General features: G+C 39.6%; 1 protein-coding gene across 1 annotated transcript in view; it reads left to right on the plus strand.

Moving 5' to 3' along the window:
* The first annotated feature begins 549 nt into the window (after positions 1-549).
* CFAP58 (cilia and flagella associated protein 58) overlaps positions 550-22,797 on the plus strand; it is a 61,096-nt gene continuing 38,848 nt past the window's right edge. Inside the window, exons 1-9 of the mRNA XM_059821354.1 lie at positions 550-918; positions 2,751-3,032; positions 8,127-8,275; positions 10,091-10,247; positions 12,311-12,505; positions 15,201-15,338; positions 17,530-17,689; positions 19,408-19,490; positions 21,036-21,227. Of these exons, the coding sequence (XP_059677337.1) occupies positions 550-918; positions 2,751-3,032; positions 8,127-8,275; positions 10,091-10,247; positions 12,311-12,505; positions 15,201-15,338; positions 17,530-17,689; positions 19,408-19,490; positions 21,036-21,227 (1,725 nt within the window). The remainder of the gene's footprint in view (positions 919-2,750; positions 3,033-8,126; positions 8,276-10,090; positions 10,248-12,310; positions 12,506-15,200; positions 15,339-17,529; positions 17,690-19,407; positions 19,491-21,035; positions 21,228-22,797) is intronic.

Consider the following 22,797-nt stretch of genomic DNA (forward strand, 5'->3'; position numbering starts at 1 on the left):
TATTAGTTTCAAGTGGTACTTTAAGGTCATAACCGACATCCATTCTGCTAGGGAGTGTACACATTGCACAATACACTCCCTGCCCTAAAAAGCTATCAGATGAAACATAGAGACCCCATAGAGATAAAAACAACTATTTCAAGGGTTGGCTGGGAGCGAAGCGAACAGCAGCAGCTGGTACTGGAGCACAGCTCTCCAAGCGCAGAGCCGCGGTCCTTGTTCTACGCCATGATTTGTACACGTACATGTACCATTCACACGCACAGACAAGCTAGTGTGAATAGCCAGGTGCAATGAAATGACAGAAGGCAGGCTCCAAGTGTAATTCGTGCCCCAAAACCGCACAAATCCCCTTTTACCACCTTCCACAGGACCGACCCCGCCTCCCTCCGTGCCTTGAGGGGACGTTTGACTCTTCCTGCTGAGCTGCTGCACCTCGCTGACCCCGCTGCCCTGCTCAGGGAGCAGCTCCCGGCCTTTCCTGTCACAGGGGAAATAGTCCTCAAAGTCGTTGATTAAAATCCCTGACGGCTGAATTTCAACAGCAAGATGGACAGCTTTGGAAGAAGACCCCGAGGCCGAAGGGACGGGGGGGTGACCAGGGTCTTGTGCAGGTCCGCGACGGGCTTCTCCGAGTTGCCTCTGGGCCGCGGGCCTACACAGCGCTGCGGAGCACACGGAGGCCCCGGGCGGCGATTCCGACTTCCGCGCCTCACGGGCCGCCACCGCGGGCACAATGGCCCCTCCCGCGGCCCCAACGGCCCGCCCCGCCCCGCCCCGCCCGCCGCCGTTGCTACGAGACGGCGCGGCGGCCTCTGCACCGCCGCGGCCTGGGGCCGCCACAGCAGCGGCACCGGCACCGGCACCGACTCCCGCCCTGGCCCCGCCCGCCCCCAGCCCGCCGGCAGCATGGCTGAGGTGAGCCCTCCCTCACCCTACATTCCCCACCTGTTTTTTGGACAGGACGAACGCTGTACCTCAGAATAAGCCCAACGACTTCTTCTATATCTCTATCATCTGTATCTATATACCATGTTTATGTGTCAAGTGACTTTTGTGAGCAGAGCTCAGTTAGATCCTGTGTTGAAAGTAGGAGCAATTAGGCTATCACACATCGGCAGTAATAAGAAATTTTGGGAACACCTGCTACTTTTAAGATGGTGGGTGTGAATCCACACACCCCCTCCCACCCCAGCCCCATATGCCATTACTGTCCTTCTTTTACCTCTATTTATGATCACAAATGTAAATGAGATCCAAACTGAAGGTTTGACATTGGAGAGGAGGATGAAATAAGAAGAAACCCAAATTCTTTGCCGTGAGGGCCACAGCAGGTTTGAAGGGGTTATGCACCAAACTTCGGCCATGCCATGCAGACCGCCCTTCCACGCCAACAGGAGCATGGGTTTTACTATTCAAGTTGCCTTTGCTGTTTTCCCATTGAAGTTTCTGACACAGGAAAAAAAAAAACAAATTAGAGCATTGGCAAGGAGAGGGGATTTGGAGGTGGTGCCTCTGCATCAGTGCGTTGCACAGCCTGACCTTACTTTCAAGTCGTAAGGGTCTGGTTTAACCCTTTTAATTTCAGGTTTTCCAGGTAGTGTGAACTTGTGTACTCCCCCCCCCCCCCCCCCAAACCAATGAAACAAATGAAACATGTCATTTTGCTCTCAGAATTTTTTTCTTTTTAGAATTTTTAAAATTCTCACCTTTAAACTTTTTGTGTTCAAATGGTGAGCAGGGGCCTGAAACATTTTTGAAATAGCTATCCATTGGTTTGGGGGCGAGATATGGGGGCATATTTTTAAGGTTGTGGGAGCTGTGCAGCTCATTGCTTCTCCTCTGTGAGGGGAGCTTGCCATACATCCATGCCCGGTGCTAACGGGAGAGCTGTTTCCCTATCCAAGTGAGTCCACCTCTGAGATGCAGTTACAAGGATACACCTAGACTTTGTATTGCAGCGTAGAGACATTCCAGTCAGTTTTGAGCAAGCTTGAGTAATGGAAGCAATGTGTCTGTGACAGCATGAAGCATCCCATGGGCTGATTTATCTTGCTGCTTAGCAGATCAAGCTAACACCCAAGAAATGGCCATACTGCCTCCACTTGATATGATTGTGTTCTGTTGAAGGCTATAATGGCAGCTTATTTTAAGCTGTTTTGAAAAATATTGGTGGAATTTGGTGTCCAGCAATCAAGCTGGCAAAATCTGGCGTCAGAACTGAGCTAGATCAAAAATGTCCCCTGTGAAAGGTTTAACAGTAGCATTTCTGGCAGAGGAAGGATTGGCTTGCATTGGCATTACTGGAGCTTTCAGACACACTTAATCTGCAAGTGATTTGCTGGCACTATCCGCACAGAAAGCATAAACTAATCAGACTTTAAAGTGTAGAGAACTGGGAAGAATTGAAGCTGAAATACTGGGCTTCCTCAATAGTTGATGTATTATTTAAACACTATCACAATGATGGTATTTTATAGACCTATCTTTAAAGTATATGTGGTACTCAATTACAGGAACTCTGACTGTTAAAGCACTAGTTATTTCAGTAAAATCGGGGGAGCTCTGTTTGAAAAATAGCTTGCAATGTGCATATAATATATGAGCAAGAGAACTGTTATTTCAGAAAATTTTGTCATGATTTCTTAGTAGCTGTTACACACTCAGTATATTGCTTTTTTATATTCCGGGGTCATAAGCAAGATGTTGAATCCCTCCCGCTTTTTGATTATCTATCTCATTTCATTCAGGAAAAGTCTGGCAAACCATATCTAGAAGAAAGTGCATTTGAAGCACTGGAAAAAGACTTCCAAGAAGTCATCAATCTACTTAAGGGAGATAAAACTCTGGAAAAATTCCGAATAGAATATGAGAAGCTCCATGCTGTTATGAAGAAGTCTCATGAAAATGAAAAGCGTCTCATGGAGAAATGCAGGGAGCTGAATGCTAAGCTTGTGGTGAATTCATCTAAAATAGCTGCGCTCACAAAGCTCTCTAAAGATGATCGGGGAACTATATCATCAATGAAGACGGTAAAGTTTTGAATAGAATTAAACATGATCTGCAAATTGTTAATGAAAAACATGGTAATAAGAAAAGCATCTACAAGAACACTTTATTTTATGTAGAGAACTAGCCAGACGACTAACCACAGAGCTGGCATCTCCAGTTCTTTAACCTCTGCTTTGCTACTGATTGCTTTGTTTCTTTAGCCGGATATTTTTACTAGTCCCAGTCAAATTCTGTGTTTATTTGCACTAAACCAACTCCATCAGCTTTCAAGTACTCGCTAATAGTTTTTGTTTAAGTTTTCCCTCTGTAAAATAGCACATTTCCAACTTAACATACAGTTTTTGAGACTGGATTCATTAATATTTTTGGAGTGCTGCTTGGATGTTCAACTATTGACAGAACATAAAAAATCTACTTACTTGCTGAAATATGGATTGTAGACCAGGGAAGTGTCATCAACTCATATAAATAAATGTTTTGCAGTGTTTTTGAAAAGGAATCCTATATAGCATTTCAATGTGATTTTACCAATTTACTCTGATATGTTCTTTGTTATTATTGATTTGAACTCTGTCAAATCAAAGTGCTTGACTCGCTAAAAACAGTCAATGTTTTTAGTCTTACAGTGAGGTTTGACTACCAGAAACCTAAAGCTGCCAAATGATCAGAAGGCTGTATTTTGAACTTTTTTCCTTCTGATGGTTTAAAAGCTTAGGCTGTGGAGCCTAGACAGGCTTTAATTTAGCATTTAGTTGAGAAACCTCCATGCCTTACAATAAAGTGTTTTGTTCCAGTAAAATAAATTCAGTGTAACAATCCAGAGTGATCTATGAGCACTACAGAAATAGAAGTTCTTTAAAATGAAGTTTCTTGTCCTTAGAATTAGGAAGAAAATACGCTCAGAGTAAATATAAATAGCAGTGCTGTCATCCTATGGCTGCAGCTTGCAAGCCCATGGTACTGCTCAAAGTATCCTCAAGGAAGAGGAAAACCGTGTAGAAAATCTTGTTGATTTTCACTGCTGCTAGTCAAAACCTGGAAAGTGGGTGTCAGGAACTGCACTGATCCTTATAATTTTCTTGCTGCTATTACACGGCAATAATCTGAGTGTGAACAGCAGCAGAGGCAAGCCTTTAAGATGTTCCCAAGCTGAGCAGACATTGTCTTAGTCATGTCATAAAACTGATGAGCAGAAGAGTAGGAAAAATAAGAGCCTTTCCAATTTCAGCAGCTAATTTGAAGCTCAGGCAAGGTATGGCTTAACAATACCACCTACTATTGAACCAGCTTAGAGATTTTGTGGTGAAAAAGCTGCTTGACAATATGATCCTATTAGAAATGACATGCAATGCACAACATGTGACATTTCGATTCTAGTGGTGTGCTGTGGGCCAAGTAAACAGCACTGATACTTTTTCAGTTTTGTTGTGAGAATTAGTCTTTCCCTTAAATGTTAGGAGTTATTTGGATATTGTTTAAAATGTTCATGTCATGTTTTGGGGTTTTGTTTGGTATACCCTTCATATTTCATGTTATTCTCCTTCCCCAAGGGAAGTTCCATCCTACAGTAGTGAAATACTACAGCTGTAGTAACAATTCTACTAACATTCAAAAAATGTGTTATGCAAGTGCCCAAGGCAAGTGTTCAGGAAAGTTCAAGTGCTAAAATAGGAAAGATTATATTCTTCAGCACTAAATTAAACATACAATCTGTTCTACTGTTTCATTATTTACGAAAGATAGGAGAATCCTGGTGGGGCTGTTCCAGTAAAAATGGTATAGCTGCTTCAAATTAAGGCCCTAAATCTCAGTGACTTGATGGGTCATCAGGGTAACAGGCGTACAGCCTTCTTCTTCTAGGTCATTGTTTCATATACAAATAAAAGCTGCAGAAGCAAAATTTTTCTCCATGTGAAGCCTCATTGTAATCAGTAGGATTTGTTTAGGGGCAGGGGTTAACTACACAGATCAGTGGCTGGTAGGACTCAGGTCAGTAATAATCAATAGCTGTTAACTGTTTGATGGTTGTTCAGTGCTCTGTTTTGTAGTTCTAATAAACCGGACATAATAGTCTGCTGTTTACAGTCATATCAAAGGAGCAAAGGGCCAAGCTGAACACCAAGGGCATACAATTCTCTTTTTCATTGATAGGGATACTGATCCACAAGGCTGCACTGGAACAACTCTAGAAGGGGAATTTATAGGAGCTTGTACTGCCCTGCCTTGGAATTACCAAGTTTTCAATTTCCAGGGGTATCAATCCGATATACTAAGAAAGCGTTTCAGTAATTCTCAATTTCTAAGCAGTGAAACTGATGTGATCTTCTGGGGTATTTAATGAAAATAAAATAAGGCAGTCACACTTTATGAATTCTGCATCACAATTTCCAGAGTTCCAGTACTTCTCCAAAAATTCTTGAGTTTTTCTAACTGCAAACATCCACTGTACTTCCATCTTCAATTATACAACAAACTGCAATGCATGTTACCTCCCTAACCATGTACTGCAATCACCCAGTGATGCTGACGTACTCTGCATTATTTCAGTTCCCCTCTCTGCTGAGTAATAATGTGAATATTTTTTCAATGAAGGCTTTCACCATCAAAAATTTCCTCCTCTTTGCTTTTGAATTTAGAGGAAGCAATCTGTTGATCTGCTATTCAAAGTAAAAGGCACAACCAAGAAACAACTACAATGAAGCCCAGTTTTGCTGATGCTGAAGTCTGTAGCAAATTCTTATTTAGATTTTGCTTATTAATGGGGCCATGATCTGTGCCTGTTAACCTTATTGATGAAAATTGGTTTTATCAATAGAAATTCAATAAAATTGTTTCTACCCATTGAAAGCAAGATAAAGTTCAAAAAGCACAGCTTAGGGTGACCTGAAATCACTGCTTATCTGAATGGCCTCATTGACTTCAGGGGATCACTTTTGTGAATACTCACGAGAACAAAATACTCACTGAAGCCAGTAAGACCTCTCAGAGGGCATATTGATTTTATTCACCGGTTCTATCCCCCAAAACTCCAATCGTAATGATTTAATTCACCAATTCTAATCACAGTCTAATCAGCCAGCAGGATGCTTTGATTTAAGTAATCAGCTTTAATCTTATTTTCCATTTGCTTTTTTCTAGAGAAAAGTTGGTTGCCTCGTATTGGTTGGCAAATCTGAAACATGTTTATTTACAGCTATATTTTATGCTTTTCTGCCAGTCAAGATGATATACTATATCTTCATACCGTTATTTCAGCCTAGTATGAGTTTATTTAAATTTCATAAGTGAACATTTTTATGTAAGGTAATAATGAATGAAAAAATTATTATTTACTAGATGATACTGAATACTTCATGTGTGATCATTGCTGCATTTGAATGGAATTTAGAACTCAAAATCTAGAAAATGTAACAATTGACTAATATTTAAAACTGTTTAAATATGCTTGATATACAAATGAAAAGCACATTTTTAAAACTAATTTTTGAACTAAAAGTAATTTATTAAGTAATGAAAATACTGTTTGTAGGTAGTGAATTTAACTGATTATAATCTCCTTCAGAATTTCTGAACGAGTAAAGCCCACCGTTTAACTCTTTCTTAATAAGCTGAGAAAAAAAAAAGAGCAAACATTCCTAATGTTTAAACTCCAGTTAGTTTCTCAAATTTGGATATGCTGAACTAGTTGAATAAATAAAATGAAAACGTATTCCCTCTCCAATTGGAAGAGCCTACAGGTGTTATATTTTGTGTTAGCTTTTCAGCAAATTCTGGTAGCCTGTTACTTCTGCTAGTTCGATAGCTTGAATTTTTAATTTAGGCAGTAAACAGCTAAATACTACCTCTATTTGATTTTTAAAAGTTCAATAAATATATTAACAGTATGTCATAATATAGGTGTCATCATTTTGAGTTTAAACAGGTTTTTTTTAGAACCAGAGATGTTAATTTCAATAAAGAACTGCTGTAAACAATTTGATACAAATTAAACTATTTGATACTCTTCATTGTGGAGTGTTTTTAAATTTTTTTGCCTTGCCCTATTTTCATATGATGCAAGTAGAAGTTGACAGGGATATTATGGCCTGATGTAATGATGCTTCTGTCTGTCTTTCCTTGGGGAGACCTTAAAGCTAATGTAGAGTTGCACAGCCACGCTTGGAGTCTAAATCTGTACAAGTCCATCAAGTCCAGAACTCCACCAGGAGCCAGCTGAGAAAAGACCATGAGAGAGAGGACATCATGCTGTGATTTGCAGCTCAGGGACTTCTAGCATCAAAAGTAGTGTCTTCATTATTTACTGAGTCTTCAGGAACTTTTCTTTCAGTCCAGTCACTTTCTGAATCTATGCATTTTTTTAGCACAGGATTCCAGAACTGGTAGGAGCTTGGTTTGAACCTATCAAGGAATAAGCCTGCTGTGTGATTCTTAAGGATCTGATTCAAGGGAGAGAGATGCAGAGGAAATTAAAAAATCAAGTGAACCTTGCTTCCCTATTCTGTTTGTGGATATCAAACCCTGGGTTTGTGAGAGGCACATGAGTCTGTCATTCAAGTAATTCCATGTGCTGAAATTTGGCATGAGAATTGCAGCTTGTCTAAATATATAGTTAAAATCAAAATACATTAGGTCCTCACAGATGAAAATGAACAAAGAGGGAGAAAAGGCCAGAGTAACAACTTTTTCTCATCCAAATCAAATTGGATGTTCATTGTCATAACAGCTAATAAGATTTTTACAGACATAGGTGAGCTATTTAAGTAGATGGTACCTTTGTGGGCACTGAATTTTCAGTAAATTTTTAGATATTAGTGGGACTCACTTGAACAAAACCTCATAGAGTGAGATCTGATAATGTTCAGATCTATGTGTTAAAGAAAATGTATTAGAGCTTTTGTGGCGTAAATTGACATAACCTGAATGGCTCCAAATTTTTGCTATGCCCTTGTCCAAAAGAAAAGACAACTGCTGAAGAAAACTGTTGTGAATCTAAGCGTGAAAAGGCATGAAAATCTATTTTCTTAATTAACCAAAATGCAAGGCAATTAATTTTTAATTTGTTGTTAATTTTCAACTCAATTTAATTTATGAATTGTTTTCCATGTCGTTCCTAGGAGATAGAAAAGGCCTGGAAAATGGTGGATATAGCCTATGAAAAGGAACAGAAAGCGAAGGAAACGATTAATTCACTGCAAGAGGAAATTGTGCGCCTAAATAACTTGGTGGAGCAAGGATCTGGAGTGTCCTTGGGACAGGAGTGCAAGTAAGTTTTCCCCAGGGAGGAGGAAAGTCTGATCTGATTTTCTATCATTCTACAGCTTGTTTAGCCATTTAGACACTACAAAGACACTGGAAAACAGAGAGAGAGGTCTTTTCTGCCTTTTACTTTTCTCATGAGTGCACATTTATTGGTCAATGTGTTTTTATGCAGTGAGCAAATACAGAATCAGGCTCTGAGTGAGTTCATTCAGCATCAGATTAAGCTGAGAGATCAAATAAAAATCAATATTATGCACTTTCTCAGTATCTGTCATATTGTTTTATCTGACTAGCGTTTCAACATACTCCGTCTTTGAGAATAGGATCCTGTCAACATTTTTACATATGATGGTAGCAGGGTCAAGTAGGTAAGTCAAGGACGCGGGACACTTGATTTCTCTTCTGTTCCCAGCTTTGTTATAAAGTATTATCACTGTCTGTATTCTTGTTTGTATTTTGTATTTATACATTTTCAACACTATGGGGTTTTTTACGGAACACTTACGCAGCCGCGAGCACAGAGGGACCTAGTCTCAGATGGAGTCTCTAGCTGCTACAGTGTGCAAATAAAAATGATCCTCAGAAGCTGCTCAAAAGCCTTCCAAAAGCTAGTGTTTGTAGCATCAGGTTCTCAGACGGTGCTTAGGCTATAAGATTAAGTGTAAACTCAAAGATGAGATTAAGTATATTGACCCTATGACCCGTGCACATTCTATTGAGATTGCTGATGGTTGGCCCAGCTGGTTCTGGATTGAAATTTTCACAGTGTAAGGTATTTATTTCTATTATGCATTCAGGATATGTATGGGGCATGCTCATCTCCCCATGCACTGTGTATCTAGGCTGCGTAAACAAGACATGTCTGTGAGCAAGGCCCTTAGCGTGCTTAAACACACGTTCCTCATTCCTCCAAGGAATATGCCAGCACATAAACCACCTGGATGCAAGAGAAATCCACTCCTTCACCTTTTGGCCCTGAAATGTTCTGGACCTGTGTAACAGGTGTCCTTGGATCAAAAAGCTTGGTCATTAAGCCTTCCCCTAGTATAACTCTCCCTAAAGGCAGCTCTCTGTGGCTGCTTTTTGCATTTTCCTGCAAGAGCCAGGAGCTGTTACTTTGCCAAGACCTCACTCCTGCCATTTCCAGCTGCTGCCCAGGCTGCTGAGACCTGCCTACTTACAATTTCTTCTTAATTTTCCCTGTGTATTGCCCTCCAGTTCCATGCTTAAATACTATGTCCAGTAACCAGGCCGTGGGACTAGACAACTCCTTTGAAGTCTATAGTCTTATAGATCTATAAGGCTGGTTTTCAAGGTTGAGTGTGAACCCACACTGCTTGGACTTTCTTTCAGATTGTAAAAGTGTCCAACCAGGGAGTCTGTTTTATTCTTACATTAGATGACTGTAAGACATAACCCAGTTAGGTGCCCAGTCAGGTAAGCTGCAGAGAGACTGGTTACAACAATGTAACATTTTTGGTCCCTGAGTAATTTTGCAATGGGTAGAGAAGAAGGAATTTTGTTCCCTGTTACTTTTTTGGGAAACTGAAGGTTTCTTCAGACCCATGAGGATGTGATATAACAAGAGCGATTTATTCAACTAGGTTAGCTTTTAAAGCTGCCTATGTTGACGGTGACTACGATCACAGTAGATAGAGCATATAATTCAATTGACCAGCGGAGCCTTAATCCAAGAGGAGCTTAAAGTGAAACAAATTACTTTTAAACTCCTGTTTCTAACAAAAGATCTTTCTCTGGGACAGGAGGAGGAACAGAAAGGGCATGTGACACTGCTTGACTGTCATTTCCTTGCTTCCAGTATCCAGGATTTGCTAAAACTTAAAGAAGAGATAACAAAGGAGCGAGACCAACTCTTGTCAGAGGTCGTGAAGTTACGTCAAAGTCTAACTCAAGCCACAGAGCAGCAGCAGGATACAGAGAGGGCAAAAAATGACGCAGATCAATCCGTTATGCAGGTCTGTACAGATCACCAAGTGGTGATTTTAGGCTTTGTCCTGAACCATTCTCCACTCTTGCAATTGATCGCCATTGACTAGTATGCTACTACCTGTTCTTTCACATCTCAAACATTTTCAGAAGTGCTCAGAAAGGAGTTTGTTGTGAATTATTTTTATATTTTTCTCTACTTCTAGGCTATAGAAGTAGATACACTTTGCAAAGTGTATTGTCATGTACCAGCTGCTTCCATAGCTTCCCAATACCCTGAATGAGGCCAAGGTTCCTTTGCCTGAATCATAGTTATCTTTCATACTGGAGATGTGTTCTTCTGCATTGTAAAGCCTTATGCCTCCAAAGAACCACTTAGAACATAGACCTGGAATGGAAATCCTAGGTCCCTTGTTGTTGGCAGTGGTTGTCACATGATGCCATACCATAATTTTTAAGAATGTATCAAATTCTCACTTAAAAGCCCATTAGGATATTTTCTCCCCTACTGCTTATGGGAAGCTTTTCCAGAACCTCACTTTTCTAATGGTTAGAGACCTCCTACTTTCTTCTTCACACTGATTCCTACCTACTGCTTTTCAGCTTAAATAATTTTTCACCTCACCAGTGTCTGTAGACAGCAGTCATATTCCATCTCAGCTTTACTTTTTTTGTCTCCTCTTTAAGTTAGATTCCCTGTTTTTCTGACCATCTGAGTAGACAGTTCTTCTTTACTGATCAATATGTACACCTTCCTTTAAATGTGTATAGCAGCTAGAGATACAGAAAATTGGGGATCAATAGGATGCCCACTGAATGGAAAGAAAGTAGAAAAGGATGGAATATGGGATGCAGAACTGTGACACATCAAAATATAAAAACATAATAATGAGGAATAGAAGAATTTAAAGCAGAATATAAATGGGGACTGGAGCAAGACAACAGGAGAAAGGAAAAGCAGAAAAGAGCAGAAAAGAACAGAGAAGAGATGGAAGCATTTAGCTTGCCATTTTTTATTAATCACAAATAGGAAAGTAATGATCAGCCTAGGTTTCATGCACAGAACTTGTTTCTAAAGCAGATGGTTGGGAATGTATTACAAGACAATATAAATCTTTGCTTTTCTGACAGTATTGTGGGCATGGGAGAAAAGATAGAGGTTTGAAACCCCCATCAAAACTCATTGAATTTTGCCAGCCTTAATCTTTTGATACTCACTTCATCAGTCCTTAAAGTTATAGGATTTTTACAGCGTTTGTAACCAACTCCTATTCTGCCAGTATGAAATTATTCTCCACTTCAGACTGCTTAAATGACAATGTCTTTTTGAAGATCCTGTTGAAGACCCAGTGAGTTCTGGCAACTTTTCATCTGTGGGCTCAGAGGGAGAGGAATCTTTAAGCAAAGAACATCTTTCAATCACTGGTCCCTGGCTGAACTGAATATTTCCATGTGGATCAGCCCCCTCTGTCTCCTCTCTGCTGATTCTGCTCCATCACATTTTTGGGGAGGGGGAGAGCAGAAGTCACAAGATACTCTATTAAATATGAGAGAAAGCTCTTCTTTCAAAGTTCCCACAGATGAACTTTGAGAGCAGAAACGTTGAGAGCAGTTGTGAAAATAAACACTGGTCTGACATCTCTCTCTTTCCTTTACTATCAGTATAATACGTGTTTTTGATGGTGAGATAGAAAAATCAGAATAAAAATCCTTGCAATACAACATCAAGCCCAAATTAGTTTTAACACTGCACTCAGAAAGCACCACTTCACAAATAACTTACAACTGAAAATACATTTGTGCCACTGCATCTCCAGAGAAATGCTTTTATATCTGAACTGTATCAGACCCTTTTGTATGGGTGAACTGACTGGTACTTAACAAATTCTTGTCATCAATAAATAGGTTCCCTCATGCAGGGTTTTTTGTTCTTTCTTCTGAGAACATCTGGCATATTCCATGTAGTAGTGGGTACAGTAGTATAGAAGCTGTTATTTTCAAAATCAAGCACAGTAGAAGGAGAGGTGAGAGGCCTTGTTTTCCTGAATAAAAGGCGGCAGAACTTAAACTTTTGTCTTCTCTATTATTATAGCTTCAGCAAGAAATCCAGCTGCATCAGAATGAGGCGTCACGAGAGGCTCGAAAGAAGGAAAAAATGGAGAAGGAGCTGAAAAATCTTCTAGCTGAAATGGATAACAAGCAAGCTGAGATCAAGAATTTACAGAAACATATACAGAGGAACAAAGAGGAACAACTGAAAATGGAACAGCATCTAAAAGAGCAGAAGGTAAGGTGCATGGCACACTGTATTTATCAGGTCTAAGATTAGGGTCAGATATCAAAATAAGAAAAAAATTAATTTTCCTGAAGGGGGGGAGATTATCTTAAGTCAATAAATTTTTATAAATATTTATTTTTATATAAATATTACTTTACTAATAAATAAATATGTAAAGCTGGCTGACAGATTTCAGATAGATTTCCTCACAGAAATCAGTAGTGGATTGCAATGATATTGCTAGAGTTCATCTCGAAAAGATCACAGCAAATGAGACAAAGTCTGTGAAGAGCATCGATGATCTAATGATAGTAACAGGAGACTGCCAGGTTGGACTTCTGATGTGTATTGCCAGTTTTGCCACTGATTCACTATAGTGGCATTGGTAAAGTCATTTTACCTCTGACCCCTTCTTTCTTCTCTGTCACTGTCGGGAGTTTCCCGAAGATGTCGGGAGTTCCCCGATGCCAGGAGTTGACCGACGGTTCGCGGCTGAAGGAACAGATGCGTCCGACTCAATATGAGTGATAAAGCATAGTCCGCCTTTATTATTCAAGCAACACATATTTATACCGTTAGACCTAATACGCGCCTACTTGTTAGATCCTAATTGGCTGAGCCTAAAAGTTACTTTTGTTTATGTTCTTCTACTTGCAGTTTGAGCAGCTGTATAACTCCCTTCTACTTTGATCATAACTACTTGTTATCTACATCCTCATTTCTCAAGGACGCCCAGTCCTTGCCACGTAGCCCTTATTTATTGCTTCGCTTGTAATTTTCCACAGGCCCGTCTTTGTCTCTCTCAGAACAAGCTCTGATCCATCAGCTGCACAGGACCACCCCAGGGGCCCGCATCCTGCCCTGCACAGGACCACCCCAGGGGCCCGCATCCTGCCTTCCCACATGTCACAATCATTTTTATCTACCTCTCAAGCTTGTGGAAGAGTTTCTGTGAAAGCGCAGAGAACTGTCTTCATAAACCTTTTTGATTGATTTTTCCCATTCTATTTCTAAAAACTTTATCTGAAAATGTCCTAACAAAGTGTTCTGCAAGCATTTGAATTTTCAAGTTTTCAGTCCATTTCCCCTGACTTTGAAAAACTCTCAGAGAAGCAATTTCTGTAAATAGCAGGGGAGATCTCATCACTGTAAAACAGTCCTACCTCAAGGGAAACTTCTTTGCAAGCTGTGTGTGTCTTGTAAATTTATGACCTTTATGGCTTTTTCTTCCCTTCATGTCCAGGGATTTGTGAAGGTAGAGGTCTGTGACAATTTTTTGTCAACACAGAGTCTTAGTAAAATACTTCACATAAAGAGATACAGAGAAGACTTGATTATTTCTCTGAATATCACTGATTTGATGCAGCTTTTGAGGGCAGCTCCATGATCTGCCAGGACAATCACTTTGTTTTTAAATAGGTTATCTACAATTCCTGGTTCCATTCCATTCTTCCTTCTCCTTTCTGTAGTCCTTTTCAACCTTGCTAAGTGCAGATTTTAGGGGCATTCAATTGTCCAAACTGTCCTGGAAACCAATAGTTCACATAAAGTGCTATGCCTAGGCTAATTAACCAATGACTGCACTGTCTTTGTTGGCTGTGCTGGCTTGAAGGCGTCTGTGGAGGCTCTGCATTGTCTTTTGCAAAAAGTCTGTCCAAAACACAGGTTATCCAACTGTGCAAAAGTCAGAGTAGAGATCTGCAAGAGAAGGTGACTCAGCTATTGCAATGTTATCAGGTTATTGTTTCTCAACTGAATTGTAGTTGGCTGTGATGCCTGCTCTTATTCCACTGAAATTTCTACTAAATATCCTTGCTTGCATGACAGTGAAGATGGTTTGATACAACTACTATAAGCTTTATCCCACCAATGTCCAAGTCTCAATAAAGAATCACCTGAAACACAGTGTTATCCTGACATTTGCAACACAGCAGTATTCCTTGTTTTTACATTGTCTTTGCTTCTGCATGTATTCAGCAGAGGGAGATTCCACTTCTCTTTCTTTAATGTTAAGGGCAGAGTACATTTTGACTTCATCAGTTTATCACACATTAATGCTTGAAGTGAAAAATATGATTGTTCTTTCCTCACTTATGGAGTAATATCTGTTAGGGGAAGTCCCATCAAGCAGAAGAAAAGACTGGCAGCTCCAGTATTGAAGTATATGTTCTCCATAGAAACCATGAAACTGCTGTTCTGGGCTTTTGACTGAAGACAAATTAGGGAGGAAAATGGTTGTGACCTGGTCTCAGCAAACCATGTACCCAGCGAAATGTTATCAGCATATTAATGTAGGATTTGCTTGCTAAGAAACAGAGCTCCCCTGCCCTCTGCTGATGGAAGTAATTTGAATCTCATACTCATTTTCAGTAATTATATGTAGCAAGTTGTGTTACGTGATGCTTGCCAAATGCCTAACAAGTAGTAAAATATTTATCTACCACCTGCAAGAGAGACCTGCTAAGCTCCCAGAAAAAAAATGACACTGGCTGTGTTATTCATTAGAAATTATCATTTCCCCTAGTCAATATGAACATGTATCATATTTCACATTAGTAGTTTCATCAGCAGTGAAGAGTGGTTTTTAAGCAGACAACAATCTGTAGCAGCTTTTATCTCCTGGGGAGATGGAAGGTTCTGTCTTCATGTATATGTAGATATTGCAATGAGATTAAAAAGAATTAATAGGATTGTTCTTTAACAGATATTGAATGAAAGAGCTGGTAAGGAACTTGAGCAATTTCAGATGAGAAATAATAAGCTCATGCAAGAGAGCGAGCAGCACAGTGTGATGTTTGAAGAGGTGATGCAGGACATCCAGCAGAAGACAGCAGAACTGAAAGTAAGTGCCAGAAAGTGCATGCATCCTATCAGCTCTATCACTCTGATGGCAGTCTTAGCACTTGGGACAGGGATGACCTCAGTTCTTGTACTGATAGTTCCCTATGGGTAGTTTAGGGGGAAATCTGAGGAGTTTTTAGGAATGGATCTGGCTGTCACTGATTGCCATTCTTTCTGTGGCAGTACCATGGTGCAGTCTTCAACCCTACCACCTGACAGGGTAGCACCTGTGCTGCTGGAGGAGCTGTGTTTCATAAAACACATAAATCAAAATGCTCAACACATTGTCTTCATAAAGGATGCATGGTACTTTTGGCAAGCATAAGGTCTTTTCTCGATTGTGACATCTTCAGATAAGAGCAACGACTTTCTTACAGTGATTAACATAATCAGAATGTTGCCAAAAAGCATTGAAAAATGTTAATAAATTATAATGACAGTGTCCTGGATAGCTTCCACTGAAGGGAGTTGCTTCCAACACTAAAATTTTCCCCCACAGTATCAGTTGGGGAAGTTAAGTATAAGTAACAAAGATCTTGTTGACCTTCCAATTTAAATGGTTTTCTTGCCTGATTTTACATTGTTTAACAGTTGTTTTGTACCACTCAGAAGCAGGTGAGTTTCAGTTAGGGAAGGATTAAATGATTCCTGCATATACTTTGAGAGCATTTGTGATAAAGGGTAATGTATAAACGTTTGATATTATTACTCTGTCTACCATATCTTGCATTTTGTATCATCATTGGGGTTAAAACACTAAACATTAGAAAATTCAGGTAGAAAATCATTATCTTATCAATGTTTACTCAAGTATAACCAATTCACCTAAATAAAAACAGTTTGCCAATAGTGTGCTTTTTTTTATTTTAAATGGGAACTGTTAGTCAGAATGATAAAAACTAGCCACTGACAGATTAAAATCTCAGTTCATAACTAATATAACACAGAAGATTCTGATTTGAATCCTTAATGAGCTGTATGGTAGGAGCTTGTTTTCTGTCATATTTTATTGGGCAGACTGGAGGATATTTTTCTTACCTATTCGAGAAAAAAATTACTGTCTTTTCCAGATTATCTGGTTTTATCATTCCTTCTAGCAATACCATCATTGTTTAAAACTTTACAAACAATGTGTTCAAATGTGACTTACATTTGGGGCTCTAGAGTGTCAAAAGGAGGATTTTGATTCTATGATCTTATCCTACCCTCAAGAAAAGTTGATGGAACTTGTAGAGTCATGCACATGGAATTCTGGGAACAAAAAAATAGAAGATATTGCCCAGTTAGTGATTAAGCCAATTGCTAAAACTTCTAACAGCCCCAGTCATGATCTGAGATGCCCTTTTTGCAGGCATTGTGCTTGCAGTTTCAGCCTGCAGTGTGCTGAGTGCCTCCACTATGGTGTTGGGCAACCCAAACTGTGCAAGTATTCATAAATCTCTTGAAGGTTATTGTCAGTAAGATTTGGGAGATTCACATCCTCCCAGACGATACTCACATAGTAGGATTCAACATCTTACAGAATCAGTATCTGAGGCTGTAAGTGGAACACTGTAGTCTGTGATGACTGTAAAACCTAACAGTGGCACTGAATTATACGAGGGAGTTATATTTAATTCTTAAAAGGAAAGAGATGAATTTCTGTTGTGATTATTGGTTGTGTTTCCTGGTAACCAGTTCCTTAATTTTTATGCAGTGTTTTGATTGATTATTTTCTCCTCTGATTGTATAGCAAATGAGACGAACTCTACGTTTTGCTTTTTCTTTAAAGCCATAGGTTATAAAAGAGATGGAGATAGCAGATTCCTGCTCTTAGGGACATGCAACCAGACCACACTACAGATATCTTTCTCATCACAGTCACTGTCCCTAATACTTCAAAGGAAATTAGAGCTGCCCGTGTTTAATCTGCAGGACTAATTGTGTAGTGCTGTGTGAGGTTTGCAGCTGGGGATTCTTTATTGATCATCTTCAGCCCTAAAGCATAAGATTTGATTATCATTTTCCTTGCCCTAGCTGGCTTTGTTTAAATTATTTTAATGTTGTTCAATTAGCTAATTGTCTTCTCTCAGGCGACCCACAGCACTTATACCTGTGCTTCCTGAATTTCATGGAATAAGTATATACCATGTACAGAGGCATGTTCTTTCTGTGGGTGCTTTCTCTCCCCTTTCCTTCTTGCTGTTCTGTAGGCCAGAGAGGATGAAGTGACTCAGATGCGCCTTGAAATTTCAAAGCTGAACAAAGTAAGAGATGTTCTCCAGAATAAGCTGCGTGTTGCAGAGGAGCAAAAAGTTGATGCAGGACATGAGAGAAACACCCTAAAAAATCAAATGTCTGGGCTGGAGAGAGGTAGGTGCCTAACTGAAGGATTGATCTGTCTTCTGATTTGTAATTTATTCATTCAGGGTACATCCTCCTGTTAGGATCATAGTGTCTAGTATGAGACTGTATAAATGACCGCTGGAATCTACAGCAGCATTTTAAAAACCTTGTACGGTTACAGAATTTTCATAATGTAGCATATGTAGGGTGAAAATACAACAGACATAACTGAACTTTGTGGTGTGCCAATTTGTGCCATGTCACATAGAGAGTCGTCCCCAATGCACCTTCATTGCTCCTGCACTGACCTGTGAGAGAGAAGCAATCTCAGAGTTTACTGAAATCAGGCATGGTTAGGACACGCTTTTTTCCCTGCTTTGATTCTGCTGAATAGTTACAGCCTGGAAGTGAATATGAGCAAGCGAGCTGATAAACTTAGTTCTGGTATGTTTAGGACTTCGGTGGTCAGTGTGGATACTAGAGCTGTCCAAGTATTGACTTGACTAGTAGCAGATCTGGAAAACCTTAAGAAGGAACTTTCAACATTTTTGCCAAATGGAAATTTTGGAAGAAAATGCCTTGGGTCTAACAAAATATTTTGTTTAACTTTTGGGGTCTTTTTGAGCATTTAAAAGCACTTTTTTTTTTTTACTTTAAAGTGCAAATAAATTTCAAAATAAAATATGCTTTGAAATAAAAATAGACACATTTTTCAAAGTAATTTTCAGAGAAGACATTTTTATGAATTTTTTTTTTTGCTAAAATATTATGAAGTTGGCAAAATATTTGAGTTGATGAGACTTCACTTTTTGGGGCAGAAAAAACCCCTTTTCTACAAACTTCATCTAGTTCAAATTGATATATACTGGAATAAATGCCTCTCCCTGCCCTCCCTTGTTTCTAGCTTGTGTCCAGAAAAGACTGCATGTATGAGACATGGATCCTTCCATATAACTGTATTTATGGAAAGTCGTGTCTGTTTTTCATGCACCTCTGTGAGGGTGGAAGAGCTTTCCCACAAGTATTTTGCTAGTACTGCTTAAGGTCATGCTCTGTACTAGAAAGGAGAGAGTATCTTAGGAAACTCAGATCTGCACTGGAATGTCTGAGAATGCAAAAAGACATGTTATTAGTAGCCAATATTTGACTATCTTAGCACTCCAATGTACTGCATTTCCTGAGTTGCAATCTTAGTGTAGCAGGTTTTAATTAATTTTAAAATATAGTGAAAAAACATCTCTTCAATTTTTAATATCTTTTTAATAGTATGTGTCCAGTGTTAATCTTTACCCATAGCAAGTAGTTTTAACACCACTGAAGCCAGTAGAATCTCACTGCTTCAAAGGAGAACTGGATTTCACATAGAAGGATTAGAATAATTCTGAAAGTCCCTGTTTTTGAAAGTGCCTCAGGTTTTGGATGCCCACATTGACGGTTCTTAAAAGGCTCTAATTTTCAGTGTGCTCCATGATCTCTGAAAATAAAAATTCTTTGTGGTATCTTGGTTTCAACACCCAAATACAGTAAATCCTCATACCATTAATTACTGTGCCTGAGTTGTTCTAAGTACCCAAATAAGTATTAACATCATTAGCTGATACCTGAGGTTGCAAAACTTGGTCACAGCTAATTGAATTGTTTGTGTAATGTTAAGGCTTTCTAAAAAGTCCCCTAAGTTCTTTCTGCATTTTTAGCAGCTGTACAGTTTGAAGCCAGGATTTATTCTCTTTCCTTCTTTTCTCTAGAGTTGGAGGCTGCCAAAAAGCAGGCGGAGATTGACAAGAAAGCTATAGATGAGCTTGTGAGGGAAAGGGATATGCTAAGCAAGGTGAGCTTGCATTGGTAATACTGATAAACAAATCTCACGGCTTGAGAATGAAAGGCTTGTAATTTAAACACTTACAGCGACACAGAAATGTTGTAGAATAAATAAGGTTAAGTAAAGCATTCAGATTTCCTTAAGCAGATGCTTACACTCCCTCTTTTCTGTGCATTGAAATAGTGTTAGTACCCATAAACATACAAAAGATTTCTAAGTTTTAACATGTAAACTATCAGGGAGTTCAAAAATGCTACATGTGTTCACCTTTATTGCAAACCTGTTATTTGATATCCAAAGAGTTCATTATATCTGTGCTTTTAAACTTTGTAGCATATGAAGTTTAATATTAATCTGGGCAAAGTAGGTCTTTGCTAGTAAAAGAACAAACCAAAATATTGATGCACCACATAGCAGCTTGGCAGACTGTGTTAATACTAATCATCTTTGCTTTTAGGTCCATTTCTCATACTGATCGTTTTCCATCAGCCCAAGGTTCTTGCACTGCAGGATAGCATCTCATGTTTATGGGCATTCCTGAAGTGTAATCTAGTAAATTCAATGCTAAAGGATGATTTCTGAGGTGCTTTACTTGGTATAGATTCACCGTCCTGTGTCTTGACTCTAGCAGAGGCTCAGATTTGGCAGGTAACAAGCACCTGTTTTGTATAGGAAGAGAAGTTTCAAAGTGGGACCAGAAAGCTAATTTGGTAAAGATGATACAGGACAGATGATATTGGACAGGCTGGATTGATGGGCCAAGGCCAACTGTATGAGGTTCAACAAGGCCAAGTGCCGGGTCCTGCACTTCGGCCACAACAACCCCATGCAATGCTACAGGCTTCAGAAAGAGTGGCTGGAAAGCTGCGTGGCAGAAAAAGACCTGGGGGTGTTGGTTGACAGCCGGCTGAATATGTGCCATCAGTGTGCCCAGGTGGCCAAGAAGGCCAACAGCATCCTGGCCTGTATCAGAAACAGTGTGGCCAGCGGGAGTAGGGAAATGATCGTGCCCCTGTACTGGGCGCTGGTGAGGCTGCACCTCGAATACTGTGTTCAGTTTTGGGCCCCTCACTACAAGAAGGACATTGAGGTGCTGGAGTGTGTCCAGAGAAGGGCAACGAAGGTGGTGAGGGGTCTGGAGCACAAGTCTTATGAGGAGCGTCTGAGGGAACTGGGGTTGTTCAGTCTGGAGAAGAGGAGGCTGAGGGGAGACCTTACGGCTCTCTACAATTAGACACATTTAGTCTAAATGCCTTAAAGGTGGTAAGGTTTTCCAGTCATTAGTTATATCCACTTGTAAACAATCCTATCCATTGTTTTGTAACGCAGACACTAGTGTTTTAACTTCAAACCAGAAAAAGCGCTATTTAGCAGCTCTGTTAGAGATTTTTTTAAAAATCAGATTTGAGGCTCAAGTATTTCAACTGAACAAATTAGATAAGGGGTAATAACATTGGAAAATCCACAATCCACTTAGACAATGGCATGTTTTTGTCATAGTGGTGGCAGTGTTGCTTTTTTAGCTCAAGAGTCATTATTTTGTGTTCCCTGTAGAACTTGGTCAAAGCTACTAGTGCCACTCAGAAGCAGATAAATTTGGTGAAGCTCCATGAACAGTCAAAGAAGAACTTGGAAGAAGAAATCCAAAATTACAAGAATGAAGCTCAGAAACAAAGGAAGATTATTTACCAGTTGGAGAAGGAGAGAGATTGTTTCATCAATGAAACCAATGAGCTCAAACAGAAGGTAGGAACAGCTTTTTATGCAAGTGGTTCTATCCTATCTTACTCTCAAAACTGTAAAGATGATATATTCATTTCCTAATGTGCCAGTGGGAGGAAGCTTAGGTCAGTGGTCTTCACACAGTTTACAAAGATTTCTTCTTGTCAGTGCATATTGCCCGCTACTGTTTCAGGTGTCTCTGGGGGAACCTCATCAATGGGTGTGTATTCTATGAGAGACTCGAGTACAGCTATGTATTTCTCTTATTCAGCGATCATTTGGGAAATGAAACTAGGGTTGGAGTTCAAACCAAGGCCTCTGACTTCTTATACCTGAGTCCCACGATTGAAACTCTTGTATGCAGTTGGAAATTACTCTTTGATTATTCTGTCTTATCTGCAAAGGACCTCATCTGCATGCTACCGGTGTCCTCAAACTGAGGCCAGTGAGGGCTGACAGTGCTTGACATCTTTGTAAGAGACTTAGCATTTTCAAGGATTACTCCCAGTATGTGAAAACATCTGAACATGTTCAAGCTAGTCTGCAAAATAGAAGTTTTCCAGGAACAGCTGCAGAGAAACACTATATAAAATTTGTGTTGTCTGCTGCCCATTATTATGTACAGGTTTATTCCTGACGGTATACTCAGGAACATAGTTCTAACATGTTCCATTAATTGCTGAAGATCACATTGAAGGGCCCTCCAAGAAGCTCATTGATTTACAGGGATTAGCTTTCAAGCTGTTTCAACCCACAAGTTATTTGCTATCTTTTCACTTTGAAATTATCCTTTCCAACTTCATGTGACATGGGGCTTCTAAAGAATTTTTTGAATGGTGTATGCTTCCTTGTCTGGAATGCCTTTATGTTGTTTCCTTGGAATAATATTCCACAAAAGTGAGATTTGTCTTTGTTGCAAAGTCATATTTTGCATCTTTCCCTCATAGTGCATTTCTAACAGTATAGATATGAGTTAAGAACATTGTAAACTAGGGCCAGGGAGTAATTCATAACACTCAGAACTACAACGATTTTGCTTTCAATTCTGATTAGGGTTGCTCACAATATTTTGAGAGTGAAAATGACAAATGTTTGCTTGTTTACTTTTTCCTTTTTTTCCCCTGCCACTTTGGGTGCAAATTTTCTGTCACTTCGTAGAAGTCAGAGCCTCAGTAAGTGGGTTATGACACTTGAGCTGTTTGTATAACAATGCCTGCATTGTGATTGCAAGTTTCCGAAGGACTTGCACGCTTCTGTGGTGAAGAGCAGCAGGAGCAGTTCTGAGCACAGGAGTATGTGAGACAATAGTCTTGTCCCTTCAGATGTTCCCTACATGAGATTACTCATTGTTTGGAAGGACAAGACAGGGCAAAACACAGGGTAGAAGGAGGGCATTATTACATCCACTAGGTAATATTTAGGTTCACTGTTTGAGCTATGCAGATGGGTAACTTGAGAAACTGTGGCAAAACTACAGGAGCCATTTCACATCTAGTGGGGAATGATGGGCAGTAATCATGGCCAGTCAATGCTCTTCTGTTACCTTTTACCATCAAACCGGCTCTGAAGCAGCTCGCTGCACACCTTCCGAATT

Source organism: Gavia stellata, chromosome 9 (assembly GCF_030936135.1).
Source record: "Gavia stellata isolate bGavSte3 chromosome 9, bGavSte3.hap2, whole genome shotgun sequence".
NCBI classification, from domain to species: Eukaryota; Metazoa; Chordata; class Aves; order Gaviiformes; family Gaviidae; genus Gavia; species Gavia stellata.